The sequence below is a fragment of the Girardinichthys multiradiatus genome, chromosome 12 (genome assembly GCF_021462225.1).
Source record: "Girardinichthys multiradiatus isolate DD_20200921_A chromosome 12, DD_fGirMul_XY1, whole genome shotgun sequence".
Lineage (NCBI taxonomy): Eukaryota > Metazoa > Chordata > Actinopteri > Cyprinodontiformes > Goodeidae > Girardinichthys > Girardinichthys multiradiatus.
The window spans coordinates 38046371-38066886 of record NC_061805.1 but is presented as its reverse complement, the minus strand read 5'-3'; the positions used below and the strand labels follow the sequence as shown (position 1 = coordinate 38066886).

Below are 20516 nucleotides of genomic sequence, written 5' to 3'. Positions count from 1 at the left end.
GGAAAAGAAGAAACAAAGTAGACAGAGAGGGGAGAAACCACGATGCACATTAGAATGAAGACTTGGAGATAATTTTTACATAATCCTGCAAAAACAGATATTAAAAGGGCCAGCTACTTCATATCATCCTGCTTTAATTAAAATTATTAAAACATGTAGTTATTTTCATGTACTTTCATTTTTTGACTAAAAATATTGAAATACTTAACTAGTAATATATTAGTAAGATTAGTAAAATGTTAAACTCATCTGTTGCTGTTGCCTTCCATTCATGCTCATTCTGCTCCACTGAGCAGGCGGTGGGCCAACAGGCGGTCGGTTATGTAACAACTGCCTGACTGCATTAGCTCCAGGAGTGAATGAAGCTCTGTGACAGACAGCTGAGCAGCAGCATTTTCTGCTGCCCTCATGAGTTTTACTCCAAAAATTCTGTCTCCCGAAAACAAGTTTTCACCCTGATGCATAACCAACTGCATACTCTTTCTTCTACTCGTTGTCTTGCCTTACCTATGTATTTCTCACATGCACACAGGGATTTGGTTAGGCAATGTTTCTCTAAAACAATGTTATTAAAAGCATGTCACTACCAAGTTTTTGAAGGAGTAAATTAAAAATATATATTTTTAATATTGTTCAAGCTGCTCCTGGTTCTGTCCTCCTGCGTCGTGCAACAGAAAAATTATTTCTGTGCAGCAGATTCTTTGATCTTACTGTCTTAGTAAAATTAGTGCACAACAGAAAAAAAATCATCATAACATAATCTGCTGACAATGTGAGAAGGTTTAGTCTGCTTGGTTTCCAAAAGACACAAATTATGCTAAAAAAGAAAATCCAGGTGCTTTTTCTTGAATAAAGAAACAAACTGTCTTTTTTCTATCTTTTTTCTACAGATAGGTTTCCTGGTGTCAGCTTTCCGTGGTCCAATATTTTCAGATGACAGCTGTTCTACTCTGGCTCTATTCTGCCACTATTTCCATATGAGTCAGTTTTTCTGGATGCTCATACAGGTAACACATGAACATAATAACCTCAAAACTAAACAACAGAGATGTAATACTCATTTTAAACTGTTGTCACCATCTTGTATCAGTGATTAGTGTGGTTAGTGTCATCAGCTTTGCCAATCAAGCTAAAGTCATCTGATTCTGGACCTTTTCTCTGCTGAGACAAATGAATTGATACGCTATGTTTAAAAACAAGGGTACAAATTGTTTGTTTACTAGTACCAAATTTAAATAAGTTTTGTAAAAACATGCAGGTAAAATGGGATGGACAGACAGACAGACAGACAACCATGTTATACAGGTTCAATGTCGACGTGCAAAATCTGCGTTATGTTTTTCATTTCTAGTTGTTCACAGACTGTGACTTTAGACTCTTTGAAGGGCTTTAATAAAGGTTACTGCCTGAATTGAAAAAAGTTAAACTAAACTAATAAATTGAGCTGTCATTTATAGGGTAACAGAGTAAGAGGAGCAGTGTTGCTTGGAGACAATCACTTTAGACTTTTTGTTGGGCAGCCTAGAGGCATCTCGGGCCATATCTGGACAGTCTGCTGATATCCTAACTGAGAAGAAAAATCCTCCAGACACTAGCTTTAATAAACATGTGGTACTGAAACCCTATTGTCCTCTTTATCAGCCCCATTTAGGGCTCACTGGTCACTTTTCTCCACCTATTAGGTTGCTACTTTCAGATAAGTGACTGGAATGAGTAGGCGCCATGAATGAATTTTACACCCAAAGGAAGACATGAATCAATAACACTAGAGTGTATGTATGTGGAGATCTGCATCTCCAGTATCAGGTCAGAAGAATTTCACTTGGCATAGTGGTAGAAATTCAATCTCTGTCCATAAAAGCAGTTTCTTGACTGTAGAGGCTCCAAGAGAGGCTCTCAGGTTACTATAAATGGGCATAGTGTTACATAACAACAGGTATATCAGCTGCAAAGAGAAGCCCTGCAGGCTCGCCTACAGTATGTGTTTTTCATTTCTGTGTGTGCCAGTTTAAAAGTCAAACAAACACCCGAGGTATTATTTTTACACCTTTATTGACTCTGTGTGTCCTCAGCACACGACTTATTTCATTATAATATTGAGCAAGAGGAAACACATTCTGTTTATACAGTGCCTTCCAAAGGTATTCATAATGTCTGAACTTTTGTACATTTTGTCTTGTTACGACAACAAACTTGGAGGAGCATCAAAGATTTACAGCTACTACTGTGGATCAGCCCACTACGTTTTTTATATCCCTCCTCAAATCTGTACTTTATGGAAAATTGGTAAGAAGAAAGCAGTTGTTGAGCAAATAGAGTTTTCCTCATGTTGCCATGTAGGAGACACAGCAAACCTGTGAAAGAGAGTGCTTTGGTCCGATGATACCAAAATCAAACTTTTTTGGCCTACGTTCACTCTATGTGTGATGGAAAACCCACACAGCACATCACCCTGAACACACCGACGCCATGGTGAAACATGGTGGTGGCGGACCTATGCTGTGGAGTTTTTTTTCAGCAGGGACAGAGCTAAAGGAAGATAGATTGAGCTAAATAAGCACAAAACTGAAAGAAATCTATAAGCTGTAATATTATATTTTTCATCAAAGCATATTCATGTGTGACAATGAACCAATCAAAGTCCACACCTACTTACAATTGAAATTTTGTAGCAAGCCTTGAAAATTGATGTTCACATCCAATGTGATTGAGCATGAGGTACTTGAGGACAATTTGACAAAATGTTAGCCTACACCTAAACAAAGCTGGTAGAGGCATTTAGCTATTTCTACCAGCTGTAACTGCAGCAAAAGGTGGTTATACAAGGTATTGTGTAAGGGAAAGTACAGGTCCTTCTCAAAATATTAGCATATTGTGATAAAGTTCATTATTTTCCATAATGTCATGATGAAAATTTAACATTCATATATTTTAGATTCATTGCACACTAACTGAAATATTTCAAGTCTTTTATTGTCTTAATATGGATGATTTTGGCATACAGCTCATGAAAACCCAAAATTCCTATCTCACAAAATTAGCATATCATTAAAAGGGTCTCTAAACGAGCTATGAACCTAATCATCTGAATCAACGAGTTAACTCTAAACACCTGCAAAAGATTCCTGAGGCCTTTAAAACTCCCAGCCTGGTTTATCACTCAAAACCCCAATCATGGGTAAGACTGCCGACCTGACTGCTGTCCAGAAGGCCACTATTGACACCCTCAAGCAAGAGGGTAAGACACAGAAAGAAATTTCTGAACGAATAGGCTGTTCCCAGAGTGCTGTATCAAGGCACCTCAGTGGGAAGTCTGTGGGAAGGAAAAAGTGTGGCAGAAAACGCTGCACAACGAGAAGAGGTGACCGGACCCTGAGGAAGATTGTGGAGAAGGGCCGATTCCAGACCTTGGGGGACCTGCGGAAGCAGTGGACTGAGTCTGGAGTAGAAACATCCAGAGCCACCGTGCACAGGCGTGTGCAGGAAATGGGCTACAGGTGCCGCATTCCCCAGGTCAAGCCACTTTTGAACCAGAAACAGCAGCAGAAGCGCCTGACCTGGGCCACAGAGAAGCAGCACTGGACTGTTGCTCAGTGGTCCAAAGTACTTTTTTCGGATGAAAGCAAATTCTGCATGTCATTCGGAAATCAAGGTGCTAGAGTCTGGAGGAAGACTGGGGAGAAGAAAATGCCAAAATGCCAGAAGTCCAGTGTCAAGTACCCACAGTCAGTGATGGTCTGGGGTGCCGTGTCAGCTGCTGGTGTTGGTCCACTGTGTTTTATCAAGGGCAGGGTCATTGCAGCTAGCTATCAGGAGATTTTGGAGCACTTCATGCTTCCATCTGCTGAAAAGCTTTATGGAGATAAAGATTTCATTTTTCAGCACGACCTGGCACCTGCTCACAGTGCCAAAACCACTGGTAAATGGTTTACTGACCATGGTATCACTGTGCTCAATTGGCCTGCCAACTCTCCTGACCTGAACCCCATAGAGAATCTGTGGGATATTGTGAAGAGAACGTTGAGAGACTCAAGACCCAACACTCTGGATGAACTAAAGGCCACTATCGAAGCATCCTGGGCCTCCATAAGACCTCAGCAGTGCCACAGGCTGATTGCCTCCATGCCACGCCGCATTGAAGCAGTCATTTCTGCCAAAGGATTCCCGGCCAAGTATTGAGTGCATAACTGTACATGATTATTTGAAGGTTGACGTTTTTTGTATTAAAAACACTTTTCTTTTATTGGTCGGATGAAATATGCTAATTTTGTGAGATAGGAATTTTGGGTTTTCATGAGCTGTATGCCACAATCATCCGTATTAAGACAATAAAAGACCTGAAATATTTCAGTTAGTGTGCAATGAATCTAAAATATATGAATGTTAAATTTTCATCACGACATTATGGAAAATAATGAACTTTATCACAATATGCTAATATTTTGAGAAGGACCTGTAAATGCATGCCAGTTTCAGATTTTTGTTGCAAAGATTTTGAATATCATTTACCATGTCCCTTCAACTTTACAGTTTTATGCAGCTTTGCTTTTGCCATATAAAAATCTAAGAACATACACTGAACTCTGTGTTTGTCTCATGACAAAATTGTGTGAACACTGTTTGCGACGTGCTGGAACTCCATCAATGCCACAAATGAGTAAATAAGTAATTTCTGTTATTTTCTACTTAAATCAGAATAATACACATAATACATATTAAAGCATTTTAAGGTCTAATCATTTTGGTGTCTTCAGTATTAAGAGGGTTCCAGTATTTTTGAAAGAAATGTTGATCATTTATAGATGTTCGGATATTATGTAAGCCATTACCCTTTTCCTCTCACTTTCATGAAGTAAAATTTATCTTTGCTTTTGTTCTTGTTCATGTGGACTAAAAGTCAATGTCTTCTCTCAGTTGTACGACATTGTGTCTGCATTGCAAAACAGGTATTCAGAAAGTCCGCTTACATAACAGTGCAAGGCTTAGCATATCAGGTGGAAGAGACTGGATGTGATGTCAGAGGGAGTCATTTTCGTTCAACACTTTCTATGAAAACCAAATGTTCTCAAAAGCAAACACAACCGAAAGCCTTAAAAATCAAAGCATTTTCTGATCTGTTGATCCTTTTTTTTGTTGCATTAGGATTTTTATTCAATGTTATTTGTGCTTGTATTGCAGTAAATCTGATGTTTTCTTGAACTGTTTTCTCAGGCAGTAAACTTCTGGCAAGTGCTGGTGATGAATGATGAGCACACAGAGCGGCGCTACCTGCTCTATTTTCTCTTAGGCTGGGGACTTCCTGCCCTGGTCATCATTGTCCTGGTTATTGTTTTGCTTGGTGGCTTCGGGTGGACCATACACGCTGTGTACGGACTGGTGCATGGAGATGTGTAAGTTGAAAAAATATTTACATAGAATACAGTGCCACTCAGAAGCTTACAACTCACAATTGCTGTGATTGTCATATTCATTTTGGTCTTTTAATTATGCATTGGAACTCCTTTTCAGAGTTAAACGAACATAAAACAAACAACTTCAGGAAATTTTAAAAGCATCTTTTGTAGCCATCTGAAGGGCTAAGGATATTGGACCACTCTAATAGACATTTTGCTGTTCATTTCCATTGGTCAGTGTACTGCCATGGACCTGACTTTTAAACACAGTGCTGAAATTTTCAACAGTGTTTAGGCCATTCCAGAAGCTCAAAGAGGACATATCATGCAAAGTCCAATTTTTTTTAGTCCTTAAATACATTTTGTTGAGTACTTGGAGTCTGTAGGGGAGAATTTAGTCTCTCTAGGTGTTGCGGAGATATATCTTTATATTCTGTTTAGGTCATATTTTTGTCCATTCAGTTTTTTCTATCTTCTGTTACATTTTTTGAGCTGTTAAATTTCAATATTTGTGGCAGAATAGCTAAATAACGTCATGGAGTTCTGGCTGATCAGTTTTGTGTATCTGCCATTTTTATTTCTCTCTGCAATTTTGTAGTCCAAGCTCAAGTATGCCGACAATGCAAGAGGATAAGTTTGGGTTGGTTGTTGGGTGTATTAACCCACACAATTCGAAGTGCCTGATTAAAATGTATTTTTCATGGAAATCTACCCACATCAGTGGGGAAATTCCTCTTCGTCTGCACGAAATACTTCAAGGACAAATGCCTTCAGCAACCTCTGCCTGTATCAAGAATAATTTGCTAAAAGACTTCATCTGATTAAAGGGTCAGCTTCTTCTGTCTGTGGAAACGACGGACATAGCAAAGCCGTAAGCTGCAAATAACGCTAAAATGACAACAGACTTTTTTTTACACATGAATTCGTTGTTTGTAGATATGATGTCTTGGATATTGTTTTGATAGCGGTAGCATTGTGCCTTCTGCTTTTGTTAGAATCAGAATCAGAATCAGAAAAGCTTTATTGCCAAGTACGTTTTTGGACATACAAGGAATTTGTTTTGGCGTAGTCGGTGCAATACAATACAAATTAAACAGTATAAACATATCTACAATATAATATAAATATATGTGCACAGTTTTAAGTGAGTGAGAGTAAATGTAGAGCAGTATAAGATGCGAGAGCAATACAACAGTGCAGGTGATCATTGTGCAAGTATGGCAGTGCAAGTAAAGCAGGAGTCCATGCTGAGCGTTAATGTAACGCATAGAGTTACAGGTTACAGGTGTCCTGTCAGCAAAAAAAAAGGGGGGGGGGGGGGGGGGGGGGTGTGGGAGAAAGGGAGAATGTCAAGGTGGTTTCCGGGCTTTGTTAACCAGGCTGGTGGCAGATGGGAAAAAACTGTTCTTGTGGCGTGAGGTTTTGGTCCGGATGGACCGCAGCCTCCTGCCAGAGGGGAGAGTCTCAAAGAGTCTGTGACCGGGGTGGGAGGGATCAGCCAGAATCTTCCCTGCCCGCTTCAGGGTCCTGGAGGTGTACAGTTCCTGGAGCGACAGTAGACTGCAGCCAATCACCTTCTCAGCAGACCGAATGACACGCTGGCTCCTGCCCTTATCCTTGGCTGTAGCAGCGGCGTACCAGATGGTGATGGAGGAGGTGAGGATGGACTCAATTATGGCTGTGTAGAAGTGCACCATCATAGTCTTTGGCAGGTTGAATTTCTTCAGCTGCCGCAGGAAGAACATCATCTGCTGGGCTTTCTTGATGAGGGAGCTGATGTTTGGCTCCCACTTGAGATCCTGGGAGATGATGGTTCCCAGGAAGCGGAAAGATTCCACAGTGTCAATTGTGGAGTCACAGAGGGTGATGGGGGCAGGTGGGGCTGGGTTCTGCCTAAAGTCCACAACCATCTCCACTGTCTTTAGAGCGTTGAGCTCAAGGTTGTTCTGGCTGCACCAGTCCAACAGATGGTCCACCTCCCATCTGTACGCAGACTCGTCACCATCAGAGATGAGTCCGATCAGGGTGGTGTCGTCCGCAAACTTCAGAAGCTTGACAGACTGGTGACTGGAGGTGCAGCTGTTGGTGTACAGGGAGAAGAGCAGAGGAGAGAGAACACAGCCTTGGGGGGAACCGGTGCTGATGGTCAGGGAGTCAGAGACGTGCTTCCCCAGCCTCACGCGCTGCTTCCTGTCAGACAGGAAGTCAGTGATCCACCTGTAGGTGGAGTCGGGCACACTCAGCTGGGAGAGCTTCTCCTGTAGCAGAGCTGGGACGATGGTGTTGAAGGCAGAGCTGAAATCCACAAACAGGATCCTGGCGTAGGTTCCTGTGGAGTCCAGGTGCCGGAGGATGAAGTGAAGGGCTTCATCATCTACAGACCTGTTGGCTCTGCAGGCAAACTGCAGAGGGTCCAGGAGGGGGTCGGTGATGTCTTTTAGGTGTGAGAGCACAAGGCGCTCAAAGGACTTCATCACCACAGAGGTCAGGGCGACGGGTCTGAAGTCATTAAGCCCTGTGGTCCTTGGCTTCTTGGGAACAGGGACGATGGTGGAGGACTTGAAGCAGGCTGGCACATGACATGTCTCCAGTGAGGTGTTAAAAATGTCTGTGAAGACTGGAGACAGCTGATCAGCGCAGTGCTTCAGGCTGGCTGGTGAGACAGAATCCTGTCCAGCAGCTTTCCGGGGGTTCTGTCTCCTGAAGAGTTTGTTGACGTCCCTCTCCTGGATGGAAAGAGCTGTCCCCGGCGTGGGTAGGGGGCTGGTGGGGGGGAACTTCAGGGTGGGGGTTGGAGGTGCCAAGGCCCCTCTTGAGGTTGGGGAGGTGGGGGTGGTGGATTGTGGCTGCAGCTGTTGGGGGGTGTCGTGGGGGATGGTTGCAGGACTGTCCCTTTGTCTTTCAAAGCGGCAGTAGAACTCGTTCAGGTCGTTGGCGAGGCGTCGGTCGTTGATGGAGTGGGGGGCTTTCGGCTTGTAGTTGGTGATTTGCTTGAGCCCTTTCCAGACAGACGCAGAGTCGTTGGCTGAGAACTGGTTTTGGAGCTTCTCAGAGTACAGTCGTTTGGCCTCTTTCACTGCCTTGCCAAACTTGTACTTTGCCTCTCTGTATATGTCTTTGTCCCCACTCCTGAAGGCCTCTTCCTTATCCAGTTAGTGTTAGTGTTTGCTTTTAGCTCCTTGAGGGCGAAGTGCGAGTTTTAAATAGTATTATTGCATTAACAGTTTTGCATTGTTTTTGCCATTTTTTTCTTGTTTCTGTGGCGCAAGATAATTCTATCTCTCCTATCAAACTACAAAAATGGCAGATTGGGTTAAAGTGGAACACTCTTTGACCTGGAGGGGGGCGGGTGTGAAGTGCCTCAGTAGCAAAAGGAAGGCTTTAAAAGCATGATGTGTCCCCTTTAATGTTTGCCTCTTTAATCTATACCAAAACTACTTCTGTGTGTTTGGATTATTGAACTCTGGTACTAAGAGATTATTATGAACGAATGACAGAAGTAGTAAATTAATCCTATTCTAACCATGTCTGTTTTAGAAGGAACTCTCTTTAGTGTCCAGTTTAATTCTCCTATGAGTCGTGTTAGCCGACTGGAGGTCTTTTTCTTTTTTTACTCGAAGGGAAACTCCATTTCAGAGCCAACGCAAAACACCTGAGCCAGTGACATCACATGAGGAGGTAGTTCGTCCAATCAGCTGAATGGTTAGGGAAAAGACTTTCAGTGTTTGCATTCATCATGCCACACAGAAACTTGAGTCCTTACCTTAGAGGTGGAGTTTTATTTTTTTAAATCATGTCCTGTTTATTTGTAGTTTTAAAGCCTTGAACATAACATTAAATCATTTTGTAAAAGCCCACACAAAGTCCCTTTGATGGGTAGGAGTGTTTGCTTCATGTGTGAGCAGGTATGCATGATGGGTATAGAGCCCTGTGCTGATGAAGTCTGAAACTATGAATCCCATCTTAAGCTAGCCGGTGGTCTTAGGTGGGGCTGTTATCCTTGGATCGAGCGAGGGAAAATGTTTCCTGTAAGAGGGTGTGAGACAGTGAGTGTACACATAAGAGATTTAGGGACAGAGGGGTGTATTCAGTTTCCCCTGGAGAACATACCCTCCTCTTTAAAGGACTGAGCCAGCCTTTACATTCATTCACCCTTCTCTTTTACACTTGATCAGAGTAAACAGGTCGCCTCTTGTTTCCTCACCAACCCAGCTGTCTAGGTTTCACGCTGCCTACGCACCAGCAAACCTTAAACTCAGATAGTATGTTGCAGATGTGTTTCCACAGTAATTGTATCCAGGAGGGCTAGCAGTTGTTCAGGCTAAGGGAAAAACATAGCATACCGAAAAAAACATATTGTGGATCAAAATTACAATAAGAATGTTTTTTATTCTATTAAACTGTTATTTTTTACACCAGTTTAATACTATAATGGCAATGTTCATGCCTTGGCCTGCAATGAGCGTATTTGTTTTTCCCATTCAAGCAAGGTCTCATAGGTTAAAGATCCAGGTACTGAGCCTTATTAGAGCTTTGTTGTTACATGTATTGGTTATGATGCATCTTTAACCAAACAAATCATAATTCTTTTTATTTTTAGCCATTTTATTCATTCGAATGTTGTTGAAACAACTTAAAACATGTATTTGAAACAATGAAATTCTAACATGAAAGACCAAATTAAGAGCATCTATTATGTCAACACATTTATATTCAGCTTTGTATATCATGTGTCACTTAACTAATGAACATCTAATTAGCAGAATTTGCCTGAAATTACATATTGAGTTAATTGAATTAAATTTTTACCCAATTCACAATATCACAATAACCTAATGTCAACCCCTGGATCATGTATGGATCAACCCATGCCTGGGTTTATTTAACACTGCTGTGTTGTTTTATGGGCTTTACTCAGCATTCTAGGTTTAAATTGTAAATTAAACCACTGATAATAAGTGATAACAATACATAACATTAAAGCTCCCATAGAGTTGAAAATAACAACGCATAATCTGAATTACTAAACAAGTAACATTTGTGTTAATTTGAACGATTCATTTGTCCAGTTGTAAAATTTACTCATTTCTAAATATTCCACAGTAAACTTTTAGTGGCAAAATAACAATAATAATGATAGAGATTGGGAATGTTGGTAAAATTCTAATATTCACCTTTATTTACTAAAAGAGAAACAACATCACTCGACTTCTTGGAGGAGTTCAACAGACAGCCCATAGCATGTACAGTCTCACTAATAACACCTCAGTTGAACTAATACAGATAAATATGTCTATATTTATCTGCAAGTCTCTCCCTCTAGGTGCACACAATATTCATCTTCCCAGAGTCTAGAGTCAAAGAGCTCTTTGTCAGAGCTGGGGTGAAATAACATTAAGTAGATAACACTTTGCAGAGCTTCAGCTCTTTGGATAGTCTCTTTCAGGCCACATGCGAACTCCTGTATAAAAGGTTATACTAGGTTCAGCTAGTACACAAAGTAATGCAACTTTATTCCTGTATAATTACAAAGTATAAAAGAATAAATGATCTTAAAATCATAACAATCACTTTTTTCCAACAGAGAATGAAAGCTACTGGGCCACTTAGTGGTACTCGTACTCGTACGCGTCGTCTTCCGCTTTATCCGGGACCGGGTTGCGGGGGCAGCAGACTCAGCAGAGACGCCCAGATGTCCCTCTCCCCAGCTCCTCCGTGGGGAGCCCAAGGCGTTCCCAGGCCAGCCGAGAGACATAGTCCCTCCAGCGTGTCCTGGGCCGTCCCCTGGGCCTCCTCCCGGTGGGACATGCCTGGAACACCTCCTGAGGAAGGCGTCCAGGAGGCATCCGGTATAGATGCCCAAGCCACCTCAACTGGCTCCTCTTGATGTGGAGGAGCAGCGGCTCTACTCCGAGCCCCTCCCGGATGGCCGAGCTCCTCACCCTATCTCTAAGGGAGTGCCCGGCCACCCTACGGAGGAAGCTCATTTCAGCCGCTTGTATCCGGGATCTCGTTCTTTCGGTCACGACCCAAAGTTCATGGCCATAGGTGAGGGTAGGAACGTAGACCGACCGGTAAATCGAGAGCTTCGCTTTTCGGCTCAGCTCTCTCTTCACCACAACGGACCAGCACAGCACCCCCATTACTGTGGCAGCCACACCGATCCGTCTGTCGATCTCCCGCTCCATTCTTCCCTCACTTGTGAACAAGACCCCGAGATACTTAAACTCCTCCACTTGAGGCAGAAACTCTCCAACCTGAAGAGGACAAGCCACCCTTTTCCGGTCGAGAACCATGGCCTTGGACTTGGAGGAGCTTCATCCCAGCCTCTTCACACTCGGCTGTGAACCGCCCCAGTGCATGCTGTAGGTCTTGGGTAGATGGGGCCAGCAGGACCACGTCATCTGCAAAAAGAAGAGACGAAATCCTCTGGTCCCCAAACCTGACCCCCTCCGGCCCTTGGCTGCGCCTAGAAATCCTGTCCATAAAAGTTATGAACAGGACCGGTGACAAAGGGCAGCCCTGCAGGAGTCCAACATGCACCGGGAATAGGTCCGACTTAGTGCCAGCAATGCGAACCAAACTCCTGCTCCGCTTGTACAGAGACCGGATGGCCCCTAGTAAAGAGCCACCGATTCCATACTCCTGGAGCACCCCCCATAGGGCATCACGAGGGACCCAGTCGAATGCTTTCTCCAGGTCCACAAAACACATGTGGACCGGTTGGGCAAACTCCCATGAACCCTCGAGTACCCTGTAGAGGGTATAGAGCTGGTCCAGTGTTCCACGGCCGGGACGAAAACCACACTGCTCCTCCTGAAGCCGGGGTTCGACTATTGGCCGGACTCTCCTCTCCAATACCCTGGCGTAGGCCTTACCAGGGAGGCTGAGGAGTGTGATCCCCCTGTAGTTGGAACACACCCTCCGGTCACCCTTCTTATGAAGGGGGACCACCACCCCAGTCTGCCAATCCAAAGGCACTGTCCCCGTCCGCCACGCAATGTTGAAGAGGCGTGTCAACCATGACAGCCCCACAACATCCAAAGACTTGAGGTACTCAGGGCGGATCTCATCCAACCCCAAAGCCTTGCCACTGCGGAGCTTTTTAACCACCTCGGTGACTTCAGCCTGGGTGATGAAAGAGTCCAACCCCGAGTCCCCAGCCTCTATTTCCACCAGGGAATGCGTGATGGCAGGATTGAGTAGATCCTCGAAGTACTCCTTCCACCGGACGATAATGTCCCCAGTCGAGGTCAGCAGCTCCCAACCCCCACTGTAAACAGTGTTGGCGAAGCACTGCTTCCCCCTCCTGAGGTGTCAGACTGTTTGTCAGAATCGCTTCGGGGCCAACCGGTAGTCCTTCTCCATGGCCTCACCGAACTCCTCCCAGGTCCGAGTTTTTGCCTCTGCCACTGCCCGGGCCGCCTCAGGAGTCCCACAAGCCAACCACAGCCGATAGCACTCCTTCTTCAACTTGACAGCGTCCCTTACTGCCGGTGTCCATCACCGGGTTCGGGATTGCCGCCGCGACAGGCACCGCAGACCTTACGGCCGCGGCTACAATAGATGTGGAGAACATGGTCCATTCGGACTCTATGTCTGCAACATCCCTCGGAGGTGAGAGTTGAATACATCCCTGGCCAAGGGGTCCGCCAGACGCTCCCAGCAGACCCTCACTATGCGCTTGGGCCTGCCAAGTCTGTCCGGCTTTCTCCTCCTCCAGCGGATCCAACTCACCACCAGGTGGTGATCGGTGGACAGCTCAGCCCCTCTCTTCACCCGAGTGTCCAAAACATGCGGCCGAAGGTCTGATGATACGACAACAAAGTCGATCATTGACCTCCTGCCTAGGGTATCTTGATGCCAAGTGCACTGATGGACACCCTTATGTTTGAACATGGTGTTCATTATGGACAATCCGTGACTAGCACAGAAGTCCAATAACAAAACACCGCTTGGATTCAGATCGGGGAGGCCATTCCTCCCAATCACGCCTCTCCAGGTGTCACTGTCATTTCCCACGTGGGCCTTGAAGTCCCCCAGCAGAATAATGGAGTCCCCAGGAGGGGCACTATCCAGCACCCCCGACAGGGACGCCAAGAAAGCCGGCTACTCCCCACTACCACTCGGCCCGTAGGCCGAAATGATAGTCAGAGACCTCTCCCCAACCTGAAGGCGCAGGGATGCGACCCTCTCATCCAGTGGGGTAAACCCCAACACGAGACGTCTGAGCTGGGGGGCAACAAGCAAACCCACCCCAGCCCGCCACCTCTCCCCGCGGGCCACTCCAGAGTAGAAGAGAGTCCAGAGTTCCACGCTGTGCGTGGAGGCGAGCCCGACTATTTCTAGTCGATATTTCTCGACCTCCCGCACCAGCTCAGGCTCCTTCCCCCCCAGCGAGGTGACATTCCACATCCCTAGAGCCAGCCTAAGCATCCGGGGATCAGGCCGCCGAGGTCTCCACCTTCGTCCGCCGCCCAATCCTCTTTGCACCGGTCCCTCACGGTTCCCCCTGCAGGTGGTGGGCCCACTGGGGGATGGTCTCGCATCTCTCGTTCGGGCTTGGCCCGGCCGGGTCCCGCGAGTAGCAACCCAGCCACCAGGCGCTCTTCGACGAGTACCCAACCCCAGGCCTGGCTCCAGGGTGGGACCCCGGCTCCGCCGTACCGGGCGACGTCACGTGCCTCGATTCTGTAGTCGTCATGAGGGATTCTCGAACCGCTCTTTGTCTGACCCGTCACCTAGAGCCTGTTTGCCATGGGAGACCTTACCAAGGGCATTTAAGCCCCAGACAACATAGCCTCTAGGATCATTCGAGCACTCAAACCCCTCCATCACGTTAAGGTGGCGGTTCAAGGAGGGGCACTTAGTGGTTTCCCACAAACAAATCACAGAGCAGGGTCAGAAGATGACGATGAGGTCACCAACAGAGTTGATGGTTGCAGATCTTAAAACTTCCTGAGGCCTTCACATTAGCTTAAGAACAGTGTGTGGAGAGCTTTATTGAATGGGTTTAAATGGCCAAGCAGCTGCATCCAAATGTTACCAAATGCAATACTAAGCATTGGATGCAGTGGTGTAAGCACGCCACTGGACTCTAAAGTGGTTGAGGCATGTTCTCTGGAGTGATAAATTATGCTTCTGCCTGGTAATCCATCAGAATAGCCCGGATTAGCAGGTGCCAAGAGAACGACACTTTACTGATTGCATGGGACTAAGTGTAGCGTTTGAGACAGAGAGTATCATGATCTTGGGTTGTTTTCAGGTGTGGGATTGGGCTCTCAGTTTTAGGATAAGGAACACTTGATACTTCTGTACACCAAGAAATTTTACATGTTTTTTTTGTTTTTGCTCCTGTCGTGTTGGAACTTCCCTTCAGTTACTACAAGACTGAGCACCAGTGCACCAACAAATTCTATAAAGATAAATAAGCAGGTTTGGTTTGGATAAACTTAACTGGTCAACACAGAGCCCTGACCTCAACCTGATACCACACCTATTTAAATGAACTAGTGTGGATTTCAAGTCAGACTTTCTTGTGTAAAATATATATTTATAAGTGTTCTCCTTGATGAAAGTTCAAAATGATCATAAACATAATCCTAAACCTTGCAGAAAGCCTTTCCAGAAAATTTGGTGGTACAATGTTATATCAAAGCCTTTGTATTAAGAACAGGATGTTATTCCCCTGTATAAAAGGCAATTGATTAAATAGTTTGGGCAACTTTTTGGGCAATTTTTAACCAACCTAAAAATTAGCTTAAAAATTTGCACATTAATGGGGAAAAAAATAAAACAGCTTAATTTTGTCAAAGAATTTTTTGACAATTTAATTACTAAAAACAAAAACGATATCTTGAAACTATGACCAATTCTTCGATAATTGTGTGAATAGTAAAAACAACTAGCAATACTGCTTAGCAGGTAAAAGGCTCACGTTAGCTTTAGTTAATAAAATCATTCTCTAGTGTGAATTAAGCATACAGCATTATTGTACCACCTTACAATTTCTTATTTTATCCTGAAGAAGAGATACAATTAAGGTTGATCAGGTTGACTCAACTTGGGTCAAATGTCTGAACTCAGTGTTTAATTAAAACTACCCAACATTGGTCTTAACACTATAAAGCAAGGATCTGTGTCAAAAGACCCAGCAGTGTTTTATGTTTTTAAGTTTTTATTGTCTTGCCTGTTAAACTGTAAATTCAGATTGGTTTACTCGTCAAACAAAATGTTACCATATCATTTGGTCCTGATAATAAATGTAGTTTATTTCATCAACTTTGAACTGGGACTAAGTGTTCTCTAGACAACGATATTGGGTTGAGTGATTCATGACGGCATACTGCCAAATATATAAAAAACTACTATAACAGTACTGAGTAGGCCCTTGGAGAAAGTTTTGTCATCCTCTTAAGGAATCCCTTGGATTTCTCTTTTATCTGAGACTTTGAGTACAGCTTGCTCTCATCCCCTCATATAAACAAGCAGTCCAAACATCTATTTCCCATTGCATTAGAGCTGTCTGAGTAGGAGGGCATGTTGCACAGATTTATTTGGCATACCTTGTCATGTTTTGGCTAGCATGGCTCTAATTAGTTGACAGTGCCTGCTCAAACCTGCAGATGTTCTATCTGAAAATCTTTGCTCCCACCAAACCATTTTGTTTTGTGAAAAAAGTACAAAAATCACATGAGCGTTCAGATGCTGCCCGTTGTTTGGCAACTAGTGTTTATATTGGCATGTTGGGTTTCCCAGAGAATTTTTTTTAATTTATTTCTTTTTTTACAAATGTACACAAGCATGAGTGAAAGAAACTCGGTCATACCAGTTATTCCATTGTTAGATACATTTGAAATACATATAGGATTTTTTGGGGGTTTTTTGCGATTTTTTTGAGATTTAAATAAGAATGAACAACCTTAGTTTTTCCAATTGTAGCACCAGAGTGGCAGAGTTTATAAAGAACGTGGTTTGCTTCCTCTGCCATTGAACAAAAATCCTGTGAGTCTCAGGATGGCTCAGAGGTCACACTGAGAAATCCTGTTTGTAAAATCCGTAGAAAAGTCTTAAAAAGAGTCTTAAAGCTAAATACGGCACAGCAAAAAGCATGTAATTTAGGATTTCCAGAGCTTACCTCTAAGCTGAACACATGCTTGGTACTTAATGTGTTTGTTCTATCTTTTAAAATAAACATAAGGTAAAAATAAATTACCAATATTTCCCTTATCTCTTCTCCAGGTGCTTCATCCCAAACATCTATGCAGCTCTTTGCACAGCGGTGTTAGTGCCTCTCGTGTGCTTGGTTGCAGTGCTGGTCATATTTATCCACGCCTACCAGGTAACTGAACAGTGGCGGGCCTACGATGACATTTACCGTGGCAGGACAAACAGCACAGGTAATTAAGTGTATGAAATAATGTACTTATTTCTGTGAGCTTTTTACTTGCCTCTAAATACATGAAGAGATCCACCCCAAATTTTTATTATGTACGGAAACAGGTTTAAGCAAAAAATAAATGATACCCCTTGAACTCCCCCACATTTTGTCACTTTACAACTACATCTCCCAAATATTTTATATGGATTTTATGTCATAAATCAACACAAAATAGTACAAATAGAGACCTTCTGAACATAAATCACAAATTCTTAAATGAATTTAGGACTGAACTTTCTAGGATTGCCCTGTTTTTAACTGTATCCATTTTCACATCAGCTCTGACCAGATACCGTGTTCCTCCTGAAGAAAATAATCCCCACAGTATGACGCTGCCACCACTATGTTTAAGTTTGGGGATGACGTTTTAACATTGATGTACAGTGTAAGCCACAAAAAGGTCAATTCAGGTCTCATCTGACCAGAATACCTTCTTCCACGTGTTTGCTTTAAACTTCTCCACAACTGTATACCTGATCTATCTGCTGGGTTCTTTGGTCTTCAAGATGTTAGTTCATTAATATCCTCCAACAAACCTCTGAGGCCTTCACAGAACAGCTGGTTTTAGATGTAGGTAAAATTATACACAGGTGAACTTTGGTTGCATTGGATTTTATTTTCAAATATCAAATAAAGAGGGATAAACACAAACTTTCCAGATTAATTATTTGTAAAACATAAAAAAACATATTTTCCACTTTATAGTAACACACCATTTTGTTTTTGTCTCTATTGAATTTTTGGTTGTAAAGTGACAAAATATGGAAAGTTCAAAAAGTATGAACACTAATAATGAGGTGCTGTATTTTGCCTAACTTATCCTACCTGTGTACTGAAACATGAACAGAAATAAATAATTCCTAATAGTATGCTATCGTGAGTGAAGTAATGCTCATGCTTTAATATGTATTTAGCTATGATATCTATTTGACTAAGGATATCACTTCAAATCCTTTTAAGTACATGAGGTAAATGCAGTTGATATAATAGTGTTCCAAGTTGTGTGCAAACACTCTTGAACTTGTACACTATTCAGTTGTGTTGTTTGGATAGAAAAATAACTCTCAGAAGAAGTACGAGTGTTGTGAATCAGCTCTATTTACTCAGTGCAGTCGGTCATTTTGCCCACACATGAAGATCCAGGCCAAACTTCTTTGGTCTCTCATCATTCAGGCTGTAATCACTGCCCGTCAGTGATAATCAGCAGGCTTTAGTTGCTTTTCATTCAGTCACAGCCCTTCAATGGCAAAGCAGGGCCTGAATTAATGCACATTGCTCTTTACACTGTGTGTGGCCTGTGGGGCACAGCAGGAAACCAAAACATGTGGATGTGAACTCTTATCAAGGTTTCAAACATTTGTAGGATATAATTAGAGTGTTTTAATATGTTGGACTGGAACAAAAATGAAAACCAAAAAGGATAAGAGGTCTATGAGTTTTTGTTTAACCTAAAACTGAAGAAACAGGGGGCCAACTGTAAGATGACAGCACACCCTTTACAAAGCAGTGAAAGAGGCCAAACGACTGTACTCTGAGAAGCTCCAAAACCAGTTCTCAGCCAACGACTCTGTGTCTGTCTGGAAAGGGCTCAAGCAAATCACCAACTCCAAGCCGAAAGCCCCCCACTCCATCAACGACCGACGCCTCGCCAACGACCTGAACGAGTTCTACTGCCGCTTTGAAAGACAAAGGGACAGTCCTGCAACCATCCCCTACGACACCCCCCATCAGCTGCAACCACAATTCACCATCTCCCCAACCTCAAGAGGGGCCTTGGCACCTCCAATCCCCACCCTGAAGTTCCCCCCCACCAGCCCCCTACCCACGCCGAGGACGGCTCTTTCCATCCAGGAGAGGGACGTCAACAAACTCTTCAGGAGACAGAACCCCCGGAAAGCTGCTGGACCGGATTCTGTCTCACCAGCCAGCCTGAAGCACTGCGCTGATCAGCTGTCTCCAGTCTTCACAGACATTTTTAACACCTCACTGAAGACATGTCATGTGCCAGCCTGCTTCAAGTCCTCCACCATCGTCCCTGTTCCCAAGAAGCCAAGGACCACAGGGCTTAATGACTTCAGACCCGTCGCCCTGACCTCTGTGGTGATGAAGTCCTTTGAGCGCCTTGTGCTCTCACACCTAAAAGACATCACCGACCCCCTCCTGGACCCTCTGCAGTTTGCCTGCAGAGCCAACAGGTCTGTAGATGATGAAGCCCTTCACTTCATCCTCCAGCACCTGGACTCCACAGGAACCTACGCCAGGATCCTGTTTGTGGATTTCAGCTCTGCCTTCAACACCATCGTCCCAGTTCTGCTACAGGAGAAGCTCTCCCAGCTGAGTGTGCCCGACTCCACCTGCAGGTGGATCACTGACTTCCTGTCTGACAGGAAGCAGCGCGTGAGGCTGGGGAAGCACGTCTCTGACTCCCTGACCATCAGCACCGGTTCCCCCCAAGGCTGTGTTCTCTCTCCTCTGCTCTTCTCCCTGTACACCAACAGCTGCACCTCCAGTCGCCAGTCTGTCAAGCTTCTGAAGTTTGAGGACGACACCACCCTGACGGACTCATCTCTGATGGTGACGAGTCCGCGTACAGATGGGAGGTGGGCCATCTGGTGGACTGGTGCAGCCAGAACAACCTTGAGCTCAATGCTCTAAAGACAGTGGAGATGGTTGTGGACTTCAGGCAGAACCCAGCCCCATCTGCCCCCATCACCCTCTGTGACTCCACAATTGAAACTGTGGAATATTTCCGCTTCCTGGGAACCATCATCTCCCAGGATCTCAAGTGGGAGCCAAACATCAGCTCCCTCATCAAGAAAGCCCAGCAGATGATGTTCTTCCTGCGGCAGCTGAAGAAATTCAACCTGCCAAAGACTATGATGGTGCACTTCTACACAGCCATCATTGAGTCCATCCTCACCTCCTCCATCACCATCTGGTACGCCGCTGCTACAGCCAAGGATAAGGGCAGGCTGCAGCGTGTCATTCGGTCTGCTGAGAAGGTGATTGGCTGCAGTCTACTGTCGCTCCAGGAACTGTACACCTCCAGGACCCTGAAGCGGGCAGGGAAGATTGTGGCTGATCCCTCCCACCCCGGTCACAGACTCTTTGAGACTCTCCCCTCTGGCAGGAGGCTGCAGTCCATCCGGACCAAAACCTCACGCCACAAGAACAGTTTTTTCCCATCTGCCACCAGCCTGGTTAACAAAGCCCGGAAACCACCTTGACATTCTCCCTTTCCCCCACACCCCCCCCTTTTTTGCTGACAGGACACTTGTAACCTGTAACTCTATGCGTTACATTAACGCTCAGCTTGGACTCCTGCTTTACTTGCACAATGATCACCTGCACTGTTGTATTGATCTTGCATCTTATACTGCTCTATACTTACTCTCACTCACTTAAAACTGTGCACATATATTTATATTATATTGTAGATATGTTTATACTGTTTAATTTGTACTGTATTGCACCGACTACGCCAAAACAAATTCCTTGTATGTCCAAAAACGTACTTGGCAATAAAGCTTTTCTGATTCTGATTCTGATTCTGATTTTGTTTATACTCTTCTTGCACTATGCACACTACCCTCATAAGATTGAGCATCAATTTTTCAGTGTAGACTTCAAATATCATCCATTCATCCATCGGACAGGTATCAAACTCCACTCCTTGAGAGACG

At 44.2% G+C, this 20516-nt stretch overlaps 1 protein-coding gene across 1 annotated transcript in view; it reads left to right on the top strand.

The window, feature by feature from the left end:
- adgrv1 (adhesion G protein-coupled receptor V1) overlaps positions 1-20516 on the top strand; it is a 169120-nt gene that overhangs the window by 109935 nt on the left and 38669 nt on the right. Inside the window, 3 exon segments of the mRNA XM_047382560.1 lie at positions 891-1007; positions 5212-5390; positions 16635-16792. Coding sequence (XP_047238516.1) covers positions 891-1007; positions 5212-5390; positions 16635-16792 — 454 coding nt within the window.